This window comes from Manis javanica, chromosome 12, assembly GCF_040802235.1.
Source record: "Manis javanica isolate MJ-LG chromosome 12, MJ_LKY, whole genome shotgun sequence".
In the NCBI taxonomy this organism is placed as follows: Eukaryota; Metazoa; Chordata; class Mammalia; order Pholidota; family Manidae; genus Manis; species Manis javanica.
Window position 1 is genome coordinate 47,549,167 of NC_133167.1, and position 18,099 is coordinate 47,567,265.

The 18,099-nt window shown below is 34.8% G+C and overlaps 1 protein-coding gene across 6 annotated transcripts in view; it reads right to left on the reverse strand.

Annotated features, from left to right (window-relative positions):
* Positions 1–18,099, reverse strand: part of PLCL1 (phospholipase C like 1 (inactive)) — a 346,962-nt gene that overhangs the window by 63,358 nt on the left and 265,505 nt on the right. For all 6 annotated transcript variants that reach the window (XM_073218568.1, XM_073218571.1, XM_073218569.1 and 3 more), the window contains one exon: positions 1,889–4,363. In XM_073218568.1, the coding sequence (XP_073074669.1) occupies positions 1,889–4,363 (2,475 nt within the window). The remainder of the gene's footprint in view (positions 1–1,888; positions 4,364–18,099) is intronic.

Genomic DNA, 18,099 nt, shown 5'->3' on the forward strand with positions numbered 1-18,099 from the left:
TTGTCATTCCATTAGAAATGCATCTAACAGGCACACATACTAAACATATCCATGTAGAACTACATTTGTCTATGTTGCAGGCTTTTAGAAAATTCATTTGAAATAGGAATTATGACTATTTTATATTTTATCAACAGTGAATACCTAACCTATTATATATCATGAATTTAATGACACTGATGGTATTCATCTTTCTACTGCTTAGGCTCCAAATAATCCTGAAAAGACTGTTGAGATGATACAAATTATCAGTATTACCTAGAAAGACTTTATCCATAACCACTTCTCCTTAATATGTGCTTTAAACACATAATATATGTAAAGGATACATTTCAAGAATTATATATAAGTGTATGAAATCTATTTCTAATATACAACATTAGGCATTACTCATAACTAATGCTCATAACTAATCTAATAGGATTTATAATAGTTATAGAATTATGTCAGAAAAGGTCAGGTAGAAGATGCTAATATTCGGATCCTATTTTTAAAATAGTGACTAAGGCAACCCACCTCAAGTTACGTGTTTACAATCTAAGTATTTATATGAGATTTACGTACCACCCTATTTCTACCATTTTGGCTTTTTAAAGTTGATTTTAAGTTTATCCCAAAATTTCTCTGTGAAATAATGTAAAAATAAAATTTTTGCCAACTGATGGGTTTGGGGTTCAGCATTACATGACTAAAAACCATGAATGATCCTGGCTTTGGTAATAGGCAATTCTGAATTTAAAGCCCAACATTTCTATTCACTAACTGCTATTTTGAGAAATTACTTAACCTCTTCAACCTTGTTTTCTGTCTTGAAAGAAGGGATGTTTTTGGTGAGTGTCACTATAAAATGTTAGTTAGCTAAAGGAGCAAACAAAATGCCTTGTAAAGCATTCCACCCTGTTTTGTTCTCATACACGGACTGCTGCCACTTCGGTCGACCGACACCTCCTTGCATTTTACAGGAACTTAGAATTTGTTGTTTGATTGCTTCTCAGTAACAAGAGCCTAGAACAAGTATATTAAATGGTAAGGAATAAAGAAATTGGTAGCCATCTCTGATTACATGCATTAGTAAAAGGAAAACATTGAATTTCTGCATGCCAAGACTGGGCAATTTACAGATACTGTCATTTAATCCTCATAATAATCCCGTGATGTAGGATTTTTCTTAGTCTATGTAGAGAAAACTGATGATCAGAGATCTAAAATAATGTGCTCAAGATCACATGGGGATAGAGTTTAATCCAGAATCCATGTTCTTTCAATTGAACCACATTTCTAAGAGAAGACTAAGAAGTTTTCAACAAGTTCAAGTGCTGAATTGTGTTTGATTGGTCTTGCTTGCTCCTGTAGGGACTGATTTATTATTGCTGTTGCTGGACATTTAAAGAACTAAAAAACAATTTAGTAGGCATTACATTTGTTTTATATGATTTCAAATTCCTTTTTATGTTCATTACTGCTAATATTTCTCATATATATTTGTAATTAGTATGTGTTGGTGTATATATAATATTTTATATATTACACACATATATAACACTTCATATTCTATTTTTTCACATTGTTTCATATACACATTCCCAAATATCCATTTGGTTATGTAGTAGAGATATCTAATTGGATATATATAAAGCATTTTAGTACATTGGTACTACATTAACTGGCTTAGTTCAGGCCAAATGTAACATAGCATTTGTTCATAATTAGAAACATAAAATGTATCTGTTTTATCACAGGCAATACTGAACTCAATTCAGTGTTTACACAGCCTTTCTGATAACATTCTGAGGAATCAAGTCATGAGCAGAACACAGTGTTCACTGGTGAGAGAGGGACAGGGAGACGTAGGGGAGGGGAGGGGAGGCGAGAACGGGGTTTTTCCTACCTGCATGTTTTCTCTCATATCTATGGCTTCTCGTAATGGATGAACTGCTATTTTAAAGATGTCATCTATAGTTTTAAGACCGATATTCCTGAGCATGGTGTATTCCCGAACTTTCTTCCCCATTCTCACGGAAAGGCTGCGCTTCTGTGCCTTTCCTCCTCCACTTCTATTAGTTATTGCTATGTGGACAAAAAGGGTAACGTGCTCCATGACGTCACCCACAAAGGAGCGCAGGGGAACATGGCGATATCCGGGCTGCAAACACTCAAACGGTATTGTATATTGCCCTATAAACTCATCCCCAATGTAGTCATCATCCAGAACCACAAAACGGATCATGGCCAACTCAGGTAGGTTTACTTGAAACTCAAAAGTTTCATCAAAAATAGGATTATCACTGTTTTGTTGTACAGTTTTAGTTCTTTGTTCTGAACAGTCCGCCGGAATTCCATGAATCTCTATACAAACATAGGGATCTATGACATCCCCTTTGGCACAAGCTCCCTTGGGCTTTGGAAAATTCTGACCACTGATGATCTTGATATGAAGAGCGAGAGGAGACACCCCAGGTACAATGCCCTTTGTATTTGCGCTGAAGTAAGAGACTTCGTCTCGCATGATAGATGGCCGTAGAACATAACCACAGCCTCCATTTTGAAGAAACCAGCCTGTGTGAAGGTCCATCATTGGACCTGGAGTCTGGAAATTCATTGCCACAATCTGACAGCCACAATTCCAAAAATCCTGTGGATTCAAGTTACTGGAATCAATCCTCATGGCACTTGGATAGACTCTTGATAAGAACTTCTTATTATAATTTACAAAATCCTCTGGGTATTCATTTGCAATTCGGCTGGCTTCTGTTTCACTAAATGAACAAATTTCCCAATAGTTTTGGCTTTTCATAGACAGTTCAAAATCCCTGTACTGAACAGATTTGCAGATAGATACCAAGTCAGAGAGCTCCCTACACAGCCAGATATGTTTCTGTTCACCATTGTAATCTACTGACATCCTTCGAGACATTTCAGCTTCTTCATCTTCATCTGTTACTTCTCCTTCCAAAACTTCTGGGTCAGAAGGCAATTTCTTTCCTTTTACAATGATCATTCTTTTTAACTTTTCTGGCGATGGGAGGTAGGATTCTGATGGCAAAGGTGCTTCGGTATAGAGTTTCCTGCCAAAGACCTTTTTCATCTGTTGAACCATGAACTTCTGCTGTGGTAGAGAGCAGTGATTCCCCAAGCAAAGAATGAGTGGGTATTCAGAAGCAACAAAGGCAAACTTATTTATCACCTCTATGACACTTCGAAAGGAAAGATGTATTGTCATGTTATTTCGATTGCAAAGAATTGGTTCATTGTCTGAACCATCACTTACATCAAGTTCAATGCTTCGACAGCCCATTTTCAAAGCTCTAACATACCCGTTAATATCAGCTGGCCCCCTGAACTGGTCTTCTATGAGATAGGTGTTGTGAGAGGCATTGATGTAGTAGTGAGATAATGGCTGGGTCATATCTTGAGCAACCTTTTTTTGCTCGGGATCAAAAATGTCACATTCTGGAGACAACAAATACTGGGTAAAGCCATCAATTGCAAGAAACCCTTTTTGACGTCCCTCTTCGGAAAGCTCATATCTCCGAATAATGTCCAAGCACATATCCTCACTGATATGGGTAACTCCTTGCTCAGCTTCTAAAAAGAGCATGAGATCATTGGCATCCAAATATTCTTTGTTTTTAGATATCTGTACAAGTAAGAAATACACTTCTGGCCTGGTGCAAAGTTCACAAAAAGCTTCACAAAATTCCTCCTCTGTCACTCGGGTGGTTAGTTTTTCTTTGCTCTTCTGAATTTCTTTAAACTTTAACCTGATCTTAGATTCCTTCAGGGTAGGATTGAGTTGTTTTATTAACTCTACAGAGGTATGTTCCAACATAACCCCGTTGCCATCGACATCTGCTGCTTCAAACACTGTTTTCAACCACATGAGCCTGGGTGTATTCTGCTTGCCCTCCATAAAATCAAGAGGTTGCTTACTTCGAGAAACCAGGTACCGTAACCCTGACACCCAGATGTTTGCCACATCTGCTGAGTTGGCAACTAGGTCCAGAGACTCATAGTTCTCCCCATGGAGTATGGAAAAGGCAGAGTCCTCGCAAATCTGGTCAGCAAGGCCGTTGTTTCTGAATGTTTCCGTGTTCTTCCCCAGCCGGATCTCTTTAATGGCAGATATATCAAGCTTTGCTTTCTCAAGGTCTTTCTTGGAAGGTTCCCAGCGAAGAGCCTGGAGGTCTGTGTCCAGAGTAAAAAAACGGTTGTAAATGCGAGAATTTGGCCGGACTTTCTTCAGTTCACAGCCAGCTTGCATAAAGCTGATGCAGTCGCTGGCACTGCTGATTTTCTTCTCCGATGGCATGCTGCTGAAAGACACGGTCTTCTTTCTTCCACCACATTTTTGGTTTGAAGGATCCTGCAAAATAATTTGAAAATAATGAATCGATTTCCTGTAAAAAAAAAAAAAAAAGACTAACTCAGTAATACCCTATGAAATCCTCAGACTCTATTCAAATATTATGATTACTCAGAAGAAGCTAGCCTAAAACATATCTTTTTTACTGCTTCAGAAAAGAGAAATTTCCAACAAGATTGATGTTATTAGGTTCAGAAAAAATGTGTGTTCCAAATGGCTGTGTGTTCTTTGAAATACAATCATGTATTAACTATAAATCACTTACTTGTTCATTAAAGCAGATTTCATAATAACGTCTGCAACCTAGCTCAAGTCCCTGTGTGTGAAAGAAATAAGGCTGGATTTCTTTTAAAAGTTTTCTTCATTTATATTTTGCAATGGTTTACATTGTATACACAAAACTAGTTCAAATAAAATATTTTTCCCTCAATATCTGTTACATCAAAAAGGGTTTACAATATAGCTTAACTAAAAATCACTTTTTTTTCCTCAAGCTATTTTGAAGAACATAAGTGTCTTGAAAGTCAGACTGGGAGCTAGCAATAGACAAAGGACTCTCACCTGAGCAAATTTATAAACTAAGGTAAACAATTGAAGTGAACATTATGAGAATTCACACCTGCCTTTCAGAATAATGCTATTAGCAGCTACAGCCCAGACCAAACAGAAATGTGAATGGCTCTACCAACTTTTAAGGTTCTTCCAATGTAAATTAAATTTCAAAGCCTTTGCCCTTAGATTTCACAGGGAACACTTGCTTTTTTTACCCATTGCTGTAAATGCCCTTGTATCTTAGTTTCATAGAATCCCAGTCTCCTCAGCCCATTCCTGCAACAGTGCCAACAGGGCATCAAAGTTCATCTGTTCAGATCAGAGTATCTTAAGCAGGTTAATTATTTCTCATGGCTATTTCTTCTTGAATGTTACTCACGCCTTTTACCTATTGTCTTTCCTAAATTACAGGTCTAGTCCTCTGAATGAAAGAAAGGTGATGAATTTCATCTTAGGCCTGGACTATCACTGTGTTTATCACTCCCACTTCATTTGCACTAAACATCTAACTAATGCCACTTAAAAACTGGATATTTCTTTATTCTTTCCTCTGTTCAGACCAAAACTCACATTAATAATGTTCTCAATTGTATCTTCAACTCAGATAATTCTCCCAGGAACAAAATGCCCAAAAGCAAACTTAATGTTTATAGTGCCTGATTTTATAAGCCTATCAAAAAGGCAGCAAAGTGTAGAATGCAAAAGATATTTTTCTTAGGGCAAAAGTACCTAGTCCAAAATTGTGATTATTCCACTTACTAGATATTTGACCTTGGGTAAGTCACTTAGCCTCTTTGAATCTTAATTTCTGCTTTTAAATAGGAATTGATGATCCTCATATATATAATGATACTGTTATTGGGGGGCTCAAAAGAGAAAATGCTCATGAATATTCTTTGTAAACTGTGTTTGTAAGGGTCATCTTTTTGACAGAAAAGGAAAATTTCTTCATACTCCTGGTCACTGTAGGACCATCAGTAGACACAACCAGGATGTTGGGTGTTGTTAAGAAGCTGATTCATTCTTGAGCTTTGATCATTTAACACAAATTTTCAGTGATAAACTGAAAATATTTCTAAAACAGCCACATGATATCACTATTTACAGCATGGAAAAGTATAGCCAAAGTAGTCAAGGCTGTCTCTTTCACTGGCATTCTTTAAAACCGAGTAGAATCTCTCCTCCACAGCTTCATTTAATTGTGATCCTGCCAGTAAGAGCCTCCTTATCCTGTGATTCAGGAAAAGACAGGATGATTTATTGTTCAATTGACTAAAATCTTGCCTGTGAAAAGGAAACAAAGTTTGCTTTAGTTATGGGATGTTGGTGGATAATTCATTAACTTAAATATATATCTGATCTTCAAGTGACAAATAAATAAATTACCCAATTTATTTACAGAATAAATAAAAAATATTCTATACAGATTAGAGACTGGTGCCTCTTGGTGCTCTGGCATTTAAGAACATAGCTCCTGCTTTGCCAGAGAGCTGTTATTTTAAATTATCCCATTGTGGTCAATTTTCTTATCCTTAAGTTAAAAAACAACTATAAATCTTTGGCTGCTTATGTGCAGATGTGCTATTAGAACACATTTAAATTCAATGCAACCTACATGCTCAGAAATTTCAGCTGTTTGTGTGTATTTTTCCACACCATCAAGGCAGACACCTAATAGCACTGGTGAGATGGGATTAATCCACCAAGTAAAATAAAGAGGGAAACTGCACATTGTGTTAGTGAATTAGACTGTGACTCAGCTTTTAAAGCTACCACTTGACTAGTTTTTTAAGCTAATAGGAGCTTCCACATTAAATATATCTTTATATAAGCAGATCATGTTCCAAATAGGATTATTGTCAACAGAGTTATAAAACCCATAGTACTTCCTAACAGACCTTAAATGACAAATTAGTGTTCCCCTCTGCATGTATATAGTTCCTGCACCCTATGTATGATTTTTATACCACTCTTCAGAGTCTAATACCCCATTTTTGACAGGAGCCACTTTTTATTTATGAGAATAAAACTACTGTTGTCACAAGAGCTTTCTCTCATAAGCCTCTCTCTTCTTTGTGGCACTTTCTCCTTAAATCAAGGCTTTCTCTCCTAGTAAGATAAGCCTTCAAAAGATAAATGTATTGGAAGGAAAAAGGAAAGACTGATATGGAAGAAATTATTCAGAGAATTGAAAATGTTGTCCTTGATGCAAATTGCAGTAGAGATGTGAAACATATGCTCTTGAAGTTTGTAGAACTCTGATCAAGTAACTGGGGTAGAGTCCATGCAACCTCAACATACAGAGAAGCAACACCTGAAAATGATCCTAACTATTTTATGAATGAACCAATGTTTTATACCTCCGATGGTGTTCCTTTCACTGCAGCTCATCCAGATTACCAAGAGAAATATCAAGAGTTACTTGAAAGAGAAGACTTTTTTTCCAGATTATGAAGAAAATGGAACAGATTTATCGGGGGCTGGTGATCCATACTTGGATGATATTGATGATGAGATGGACCCAGAGACAGAAGAAGCTTATGAAAAGTTTTGTTTGGAATCAGAGTGTAAGCGAAAACAGTAAAGTTAAATTTCAGCATAGCGGTTTTAGCAGTTTAGGTTATGGCGATTTAGCAGAACACAGGAAAGCAAGAAAATTTGTCACACTTATACCAAATTAAGGATGTTGAGTTATGTTACTAAGTATGCAACTTTAATTTTGTTTAATACTATCTGCCAAAATAAACTTTATTCCGTATAACTTAAAATGTGTATATATATAAAATAGTTTATTATGTATAGTTAATTCCACTGTTTTGGCTGCAATAAAATTGATTTTGAAATTTAAAAAAAAGATGAATGTATTATATTTAGCCTATGAAACAATTCCTTACCCCATAATGCCTACTTCTTGCTTTGATCTCCAATACCTACATGACTATAAAACATCCCAAATGCCTTAAAACTTGGAACCAGTGAAAAGGATATAATCTTAGGTTGTCATCTCACAAAGGATAAAATCCAAAGATATTATAAGCTCCAAAATGAGCAAAAAACTGGCTGTAGCACAAATGAATAAATAATTGGCTTGTCTGCTGTTAGGTAGAGCCAAGAGTATTTATAGTCAAAATATGCTGAAAGGTTTCAGGACTGATATTTCTCCAGGTCTGTTCTTTCAATGTTGGGAGGAGGGGAGACGGAAATTGTGTAAGAGTGGACAGGGAGGATGGACAACTTCAAATCTCCTTCTGAGCTCTCTACCAGTGTGGCCTCTTTGCCACGTCCTACAACCCACAGCTGTATTTCCCTCAGGAAGATCTTGGCAGATTAGCAGTGAGGAAGGAAAACTGTTGAGGTAAATACACAGGGTGTATCCCCCACTGATAAACGTTGAAGTGTTGATGATATATACAAAAAACACAGAAAGCAAATCCATTGTAGTTATCTGTATATTGAGGAGACAGGAACTTTCAGAGAGAAACCAGACTTCATTATCAGTGCCGGGGTGCTCTTGGAAGCTTCCAGCTCACTAGAGGATTGAATTGATTCCAGTGATCCTAAGGTCATTATTCTAAAGAGATTATTATAAAGCATGAGGACTTTCTGTTTATTTCAAAGCTAAACTTCCATACTCCGGAATGAAGGGAAGAAGCTAAGGTACCAATTCCCTCCAAAGTTTCTCTTACAGCAAAGCAGCTTTAAGAAAGTTTAAATTTATTAGGATGAATAGCACATTGCATGCCCCTATTGCCTATATTAAAGCTTAGCTTCCTATACTAGTGGAGTCTGAGAATTAGTCAGGCATTGAACTCAATCCTTTCTATTTTCTAACATTCTGTGTTTAAGTTTCCAAATCACCATTTCACAAGAAAGGATCAGATTTACAAGTTAAATTTTTAAAAAATAAGTTGTGTTTATATGGTTTCTAAACATTTATAGATAATACATTGTATTTTGGAGTGATTGTCTTTAAATTAATCAACACTTCATATAAAGGATTTAATCATCAGAATTGAGAAGAGTCATAAACTAGTAGAGAAGTAGACAAATGTTTTACTCTTTCATTATAACAATACAAGACACTGATTTGCCTATAAGTATTGTTTCTAATACATTCATAACCTGGAGATAATTTCTATCTGAACTCATGAAGTAAGGGTTGATTTCTAATCTTAGAAATAATTTCAAGGTATGAGGTAAAATAGCCAAGTGTTTGGTTTTTTTTTAAATTTCCACAGCACTGCTGTTTTTCCACGATTAGGAATAGGAACCCAATCATAATTAAATAAGACTCCTATGCAACAGTAAAATAAATATATAAATATACTTATAGCCCCCTAAATATATTTTATTAGATAAAAACTGAAAAAATGATCGAATAAACTAAACTAATAAACCTCTTTCATAAGCTCCCACTGACATTCACTCTCTGAGACCAATAAAGTAGAATATTCTAGAAGGTCCTTAACAAAAACTCAACAACAAAACCATTTTTCTTCTGAACACACCAATAATCCCCTGAGAGAACTCTGCTTATTCTAGCCAAGCTCTGCTTTGGGTCGCAATAATGAAACTACTGCATTATTTCAATATAATAATTTTAGAAAAAGGTACAACTAAATCAGCACAAAAATGTGAATATGCCACATAACTGTACCCTTAAAAATGGCTAAAACAGTAAATGTATATTTCAACCACAAAAAAAAGAGCCTGTGGAAGCATCGCACAGAAATGTTAAGAGAAAGGGAAGCATCGTAGCCATATTTCCCTACCTCTCACGTGTTTAAACATCTAATTATATCATCACATATTCTTTGTTTTTTTTTGGAAAGTTGTTTTTAAGCAAACAATCCTAAGATGATTCTTTGTTAAAACAGAACAAATTTACAGAACCTTAAAGAATAGCAACCAAAACACCAGTTGTCAAACTGTGATGTGAAGGAAACTGTTTCATAATGCAGAAATCCAACCATGTAAATGCAGAGACACTACAGTGACATTCATTTTTCTCTTTTACTAAAAGAGGTGGGGAACACGTCTTTTTTAAAGAGTTCTCTTAAGATAATTTTCACATAAGAATGTATTAGATTATAACTACAAGACAAACAAAAATATAGGCACATAAATTTTATCACTATAGTGATCCTATTTGTTCTTATAGACAACTTATAACACTATGTTAATAATATTCATTCTGGTTTTAAGAACTTCCAAACAAAATTCAGAAACAAAAAGATTTGGTTGACACATGAAAGCTTAAAAGGATTGTGGTCAATATAATCTAGATCTAAATGAACCCCAATCTTGGATACTGAATGGTCTTTGGTCTCCATTCTTCATTCCTCCATTCTCTCAACAACAGTAAGTACCCACACCATGCTACTGAATAGCACATTGTAAAATTTTAAAGAAGCTGGTAAGGTCTGATTTTCACCTTAGATAGGTCATTCTGGTTGTGTACTAGAAGGATTTGATATGCACAGAACTGAAGACAGTATAGTAGGTGACTACTGCAGCACTGAAGGGATGAGATGGAGATGGCCTGTAGATTACTAATAAAAGGGATGGAAAGAAATGGGAAGTATCAAGGAATGGGAGGTAAAATCAGAAGTTCTTGACTGATTTTTAGAATGGCTCCTAGGTTTCTAGTTTGAATGAGAGGTAAATGGAAATACTGTTAACTGAGATACAGAATACCAGGAGACATGAAGGGGAAGGGGAACTAAGTTTACTTTGGGCCACGGTGTATTTTAGATAACTAGGCCATCAAGGTAGAGGCAGGGCAGAGCAGAAGACATAATAAGAAGGCTGAGGGGTAAGAGAAACAGGAGCATGAGCTCTCACAGAATCCAAGGAAGAGCCTTGCAGGAGCACATGCTGGAAAATGATGTTAAGATGACTAATTGGATTCAGCTGATAAGATGTTTGCTGGTAACCTTGACCAGAGAATGTCTTATGTTGCCTTCGAGATGGTGAGGAGAGTGATGGGGTGAGAGCCAACTGCAGCTGGAGGAGTTGAGAGGAAACGGCTCCAGGAAAGAAGCCACAAGCACAGATGTCCTTTGGTGGGAAAGGAGGCCAGGATGACTGCAGTATAATAAGAGGGGTAGAGTGACTCCAAGGGAGACTGATCAACAGGGAGGCCAAGAGTGATACTCTAGGAGGAAACTATCCTCAAAAATACTGGCTTTATTGATTGGAATTGGCGATGGCTCAAGGCTAATGTATGTACTGGATACATTACATGTATCTAATGTATCCTGTCCATCAGGCCCATACCCAAATCCACATCAATCTTTGGCAGTTATGCAGTCTAGAGAAACCCCACCCGACACACACACACAAGGCCTAGGTCTTCACACAAAACTCAAGGAGGTGGGGAGTTGGTATTCTCACCACATCTGTTGACTTGACGTTTCAGGTGAGGGAGAAGTTGCAACTGTACAATTATAGCATTAATTCCATGTGAAAATTTCCAATTTTCTCACTATAATCTTAAATTACACAATGCAAAGTCACAAACAGGTGATACATCTTACTTATGATCAACACCATATGACCCACCTAATGTCACTGTGTGGTACATTAGGGGTCGTGGTCCTGATTTCACTGCTGAGAACTGGCTAAGGCCTGATGCAAACTCTGTGAACCACTGGTTGGTTCTCCCTGTTGGCTCCTAGGTCTAGTTGTTAAGAAGATGAATAGCTATTTTATTATCCTTAAAGAAAACATTCATTCTCTATACCATTGTATAACTCATCAGAATTAACTAAAGGCAATGTTATGTGTAAGCATGCACATCTCTCTTACCAAATTAAGTTTTATTTTTCATTTATAAAGAGTGATCTATTTACTAAAATGTACTAAAGCCATCTCCTTTAGGAAATCTACTCCAATATGTATATAGCTGTAGCAGGGATTGGAAATTAATTGAATTATAGGAAACCAGTGACTCTAAATATTCTCTAAAATGACATCTCTTAAATGACACTCCTGACTTGAAGGCAAAAGTAATTATGTTCTATAGACAAAAATGGGAATAGAGTATAGAAAGAGTCCACTTTAGGGTGGGTTCTTAGTATCACTGACTTGTTTTGTTGAACAGAGAAAGGTTTTGCTGTGCTGTATCTCACTGAAATCATTCACTAACTACAGCTCATTAAGAAATGATTCTAAATAAAAGTGATTATCTCAAATTCTTCTGCTCCATGGTTTCTATCGGTTAGCATTTTTCTTCAAGTATGACTCTTACTATGCATGTCCCATGTATTATTTCAAAACACAGCATTTGCTTATGCTAAGATTTGACTGAGCACCTGTTAGGTGCTAGGCACCATACTAGTGATTGGCTCTTCAAGAAATCATTAATTCTAACAGTAATGTTGCCTAGTATAAATGCTTTCTCCCCATCCCTCATTTAATGTACAGGTTTTTATAATTATGAAGTTATGAGTAGAATAATGACAAAAATCATTAGATTTAATGATTAAAGCAAAGCATATAAGGAATGCTTCTAAATATATAAAACAGCTTTAATTATCATTAAGGATGTTTGAAAACCAAGACTATAAAGGGACACAAGAGCTCATGAGGCAATACTGTTTAAAAGGTACAATCTATCTTTAACACTAGGGGCTTTATTGAGATCCTTAAAACCAGACAAGAAAGAAACTAAGCACTAAAATGTTCAAAATCAATAAATATGGTCTTAAGAATATAATTTTCAAAGCATTCTCATTTAAGAAGAAAAATGTGACTTCCACATGGAGCCACATGGAGTCATGATCATTTTATGTCATGGAGAAAAAAATCTTAAATTACACAGCTCTACATGGGACTCCAGTATTCCTATTTGTGGTAGAAAGGTCTTGCCACTAACAATACGACTTGTAAGAGTTTGCTGACAGAATGCAGAAGATGGCATCAGCATGTTTAGTCACAGCGTCGGCCTGTTGCCATGCCTTCATAGTACTAGCTGCTAATTGTCAGGCTGGAAAGATTATAACCAGAATAGTACTGGATTTTCAACGGATTCATAATTTAGCCACTACTTTGTATACAGTTGCAAGGTACATTTTCTAGTCAAAAACATGAACTTTTCAACAAACCCTGCTGCTGCATGCAATACATAGGTTTGTTTATCATTAAGTCCCTGGAGAATAGATGACAGTACTGTGCCGTAGCAGCATCAGTATGAACCAAATGAGGTAGACACCAATAAAGGTCATCTGACAATTATTCAGGGGCCTCTGAGGAGAGCCATGCTGCTGTCAATCTTGCTCATTTAAGACAGATGTCCACCTCACACTCAAAACACTGCATTTAAAATTCATCAGTAGTCTGTACAACTCTCAGCAGAGGTGCCAAGAACCAAGTGGGTCTGGAGACTGATACGGTTCTGTCCTTTCTCATGAGACTCACTGCACAGCAGGGCCCAGGAATCCTGGCTGAAATAATGCCAGCACCGACTTTGTTGTTTCTGGTGTGATGATTAATCAGAGGTGCTCTTTATGGAAAGCAGCTTGTCATGGTCCCTACAGAAAGAAAGTCTATAATGAAGAATATGTAAATACATACTTTTAATACCTACATCTAATGCATCTCTTTCAATGTATTATTGAAGAGGTTAAATGTAATGCCCTAATCATTTCATAGGTATAAGCATATAATTTGATGTTTAATTAGGGCATCCATCAGAAATTCATAAATAATTAGGCCTTCAAATCTATGCATAATCTTATTTTTTTTTATTCTAACTAATGTATATTTACTTAAATTACTTTATCTGAAAAATTAAAATACAAACAGGACTAGAACATTATTAAATAGAGTTCATTTCACAAATGTTCCTGACGAAATTCTCCATTTTCTTTGTGTGATAAATGGCCAATTCACAGAATAGTTCTCTTCATTATGACTTTTCAATTTTTAATGGTAATATTTATCCTCAAATGAGAGACACTAACATATTATTTACATTGATTTTGGTTACTTTGGAATTTAAATATATTCTCCAGTCATCAAAATTTGGATAAAGTATATTTAAAACTAAAAAGGAAATACCCAATGTATTTGGATACCATGTGTTCTCATGGGATGTTATTGGACCCAGTTTCAGATTTATAAAAATAAGAAAATCACTGAGATTTTGAAAGTTGCTAGGAGAGTAGATCTTTAAAGTTTTCATTACAAGGAAAAACATAACTGTGTGGTGATGGATGATGTTAACTAAATTTGTTCTGGTAATCATTTCACAGTGTATGGTATACATACATCAAAACATTATGTGTGCACCTAAAACTAATACATTATATGTCAATTACCTCTCAATGTAAAAAAAGAAAATAATTCAGTTACATTAACTTAAGTGGGAATAAAAGACATAAACAGCCTTGCTTTAGAGCATGGCTTTATAAAATTTGCATTTTCAAATAGAACTTGAAAAATGGTCAACTTCCAGAAATTCATAATTTTCTGTGTGATATTTGGTAAGTACAAGATTTCAGATTATATACATAATTTTAAATTCCAATTAGGGTATATATAAGGCATATAACTGGTATGTCTTAGAGATGAAATCAGTGCCATTGTAACTATGTAGTAACAGACACATGTAGGTCTCTCATTAAGAAAAAAAATCTTACAGGAGATTTAAAAATAATTAATTTACTTTAAAAAAAACATTCTATAAATGTGCATGACTTGGGATATGCAGATTAAATGTCAATTTTACCAAAGCAAACTTCTATTCAAAGTTAAGAAACAATATATTTATAGTCTAAATCCATTTTTCTCTAGACTTGAGAAGTCTAGTCCCATTCAATAGTTAAGAAATGGACCACTTCTTACATTTATATTAAGTCTTTGTAGATTCTAACTTATATTTAAATTATTTTAGACTTCTCAATTGACTATTCCTTCTGTAATAAATTCCTGGAAGAAATCTCTGAGCTTCCTCTAACATAGATCCCTAAACCACACACAAAATAGAATTTCAATTTTCTTGACCCAATGCAATGTGCAAATAAATCCTTAATATATTTTTTCTTTTATGGTGATAATAGAATATGGCCTTCAGGACTAGTTACCATAGAGATATAAAACCTTGGACTCAAATAACCAACTTGATTTGAGCATCAAGATGAATCTGATTAAAGGTTTCAAGTTTTATCTATAACTTCCAGAATGAGTTAGAACCATCTAATACTTTAATCCTTATTGTATAATCTTTGACTAACTGAACATCAGCATTTGTCCATATGCAACAGATAGCAGATCCCAGAGAATGCATATTCTCAGCACAAAGACTCCTTTAGGGTGAATGCCCCCGACCACCAACTGATATCCAGTAAAGGCTCCATGAGCAAACTGGAAACAAGTTATTTTCTTAATTTAGAAAAATGAAAAAGAAACTATGTGTGAGGATAGTTTTTATTTGAGATAATAATACTCAAAGTGCATAACTACCTTACTGATAGAAATTACTGAAACAATTAAATTCCTTCTCCCTAACACCGGATTGGGAACTAATGGCTTTTACTCTCACCATCTCTACCTACTTGCATGACTTATGACAAGCAGAAAGTTCTATGACTCCTGCTTCTATTTGTCAAAAGAATATAATAATTCCTGGCCTAACTCATAGGGCCATCTGAAGGATCAAAGAAAAAAAGGATGTTAAGAACTCTGAAAAGAATAAAATTCCAAAACTCACTTATGAATATAAGTAAAATGTGGCAATAAATTAAAAGAGCAATAAATTCTTTAAAAAGTCAGTTTTATTCCGGAAATGTTGAATGGATCAACATTAGGCAAACCATCAGTGTAATTCAAGAAATAAATAGGATAAAAGAGAAAAACTACAGGAGCATCCTATAAATTCTCCAAAGGCAATTGGTAAGACATTACACTAACTCCAAAAAAACTCTCAGTAAACTGGGGAGAGAAAAATTCCTTAAGTTAATCAAAATCCTCTTTCAGAATCCTATAGGAAGCACCACATCAATTGATAAAGACTTAGGAGCATTTTCATTAAAATCAAAAAGAAACAAAACAAAAAGCCTACAATTCACTCTATATTTGAACATAGTTTTGGATATTTAAGCCAAAGTAATAATGCAAGGATAAGAAATTAAGTATAAGATATTATAAAGGAGGTGAAAGTTCATTACTACTTGCAGAGCATATAATTATTTACCTAGAAAATCCAAATCAGCTGAAAAATCATTGGAATAAATAAAAATAGCAAAATAAATATAAGTATAGAAAAACTAATAATTGTCTTATATACCAACCTGCCTCTAAATGCAATGGCAGGGCAGGGATGGGTTGGGAGTGAGAAGAATCCCCTTCAAATTAATAACAGATATTGTAAACAAGCCAAGAATAAACAACAAAATATGTGCAAAAATTTTATATGTAGATTTTTATTTCACTTAAAGTAAAAAATGTAGGATCAAATAAATGAAAATATTAAAAATTACTTAATGGAAAACTAAATTAGGAAAATTCAAAGTCTCCACCAATTAATAGATAGACACAATAAAATTGTTAGGAAAAGCCCAATGGGATTGTTTCAAGGAGTAGAGGTGGAAGTGGCATTTCAAATAACAAAGGAAATAATATACTATTCAGTTATTAGTGCTGAAAAAATTCACTATCCATTTCAGCAACAACAAAAAACTAGATTTCTGCTTTATGACAGACCAAACAATAATTTTAGATGGATTTCAGGTTAATAAAACATAAAAGTACTAGAAAAAAATGTAAGCATTATATATATATAGTTTTGAGGTTAGGAGGATCTCTTTTTATGTACTAAGACCAGAAACCATAGAAGAAAAGACTGGTATACTTGACCACATTAAAAACTTAAAACTATGTCCAAATTTAAAAAAACAAAAAAACAGAACCTCAAACTGGAAAATAGTTATTATATGTTCCTTAATTTATAAAAAGTGTTTATTAACTAATTTTGGAAAAGACAAGCTCACAAGATTATACAACTGCTTCAAAGTGATATGAAAAGTTCTCAAAGAAATAATTCCATGTATTTATGCATATATACACAAATAAAATTATCTTTGCCAATCAGATTACCAAAGGTTAAAAAATGTTAAGATATGGGGAAATGGCAATTTTCATACAATGTTATATTGAGTTATAAAGTGGTACAACTGTTCTGGAAGAAAATGTGGTAATGTTTTAAAATGTTAAAGAAGCAATCCATTTTGATAATTTATCTGAAGGAACTATTTGAACAAATAAGCAAAGATCAAAGTACAAGGCAGTTCAATGCCACCATATTATATATTATATATTATTGTCTATAATATCAAAAAAATTAGAAATAAACTAATAAACTAAACACCTCTCCCAATAAACTAAGCACCTCTCCCAAGGATAATGTGCCAAAATAAATTATAGCACATTTATGCAACATGATTCTATGAAGCTCTTATAATGGATGACAAAGATATACAAATTTTAAAAATGATAGTATGCATGTGTGTATGTACTTAAAAAAGTAGGTAATGGCAAGGGAAACAAAAGCAAAAATGAACAAATGGTACTACATCAAACTAAAAAGCTTCTGTACAGCAAAGGACACCATTAGTAGAACAAAAAGGCATCCTACAGTAAGGAAGAATATATTTGTAAATCATATATCCAATAGGGGGTTCACATCCCAAATATATAAAGAACTCACACACCTGAACACCCCAAAAAGCAAATAACCCAAATAAAAATGAGCACAGGATATGAACAGACACTTCTCCAAAGAAGAAATTCAGATGGCCAACAGGCACATGAAAAAATGCTCCACATCTCTAATTCTCAGGGAAATGCAAATTAAATCCACAATGAAATATCACCTCACAGCACTTAGGATGGCCAACATCCAAAAGACAAGGAACTAAAAAATGCTGGCAAGAATGTGAAGGAAGGGGAATGCTTCTACACTGTTGGTGGGAAAGTAAATTAATTTAATCATTGTAGAAAGCAATAGAGAGGAACCTCAAAAAACTAAAAATAGAAACACCATTTGACCCAGGAATTCCACTCCTAGGAATTTACCCAAAGAAAACAAGATCCCAGATTCAAAAAGATGTATGCACCCCTATGTTTATTGCAGCACTATTTACAATAGCCAAGATACGGAAGCAACCTAAGTGTCCATCAGT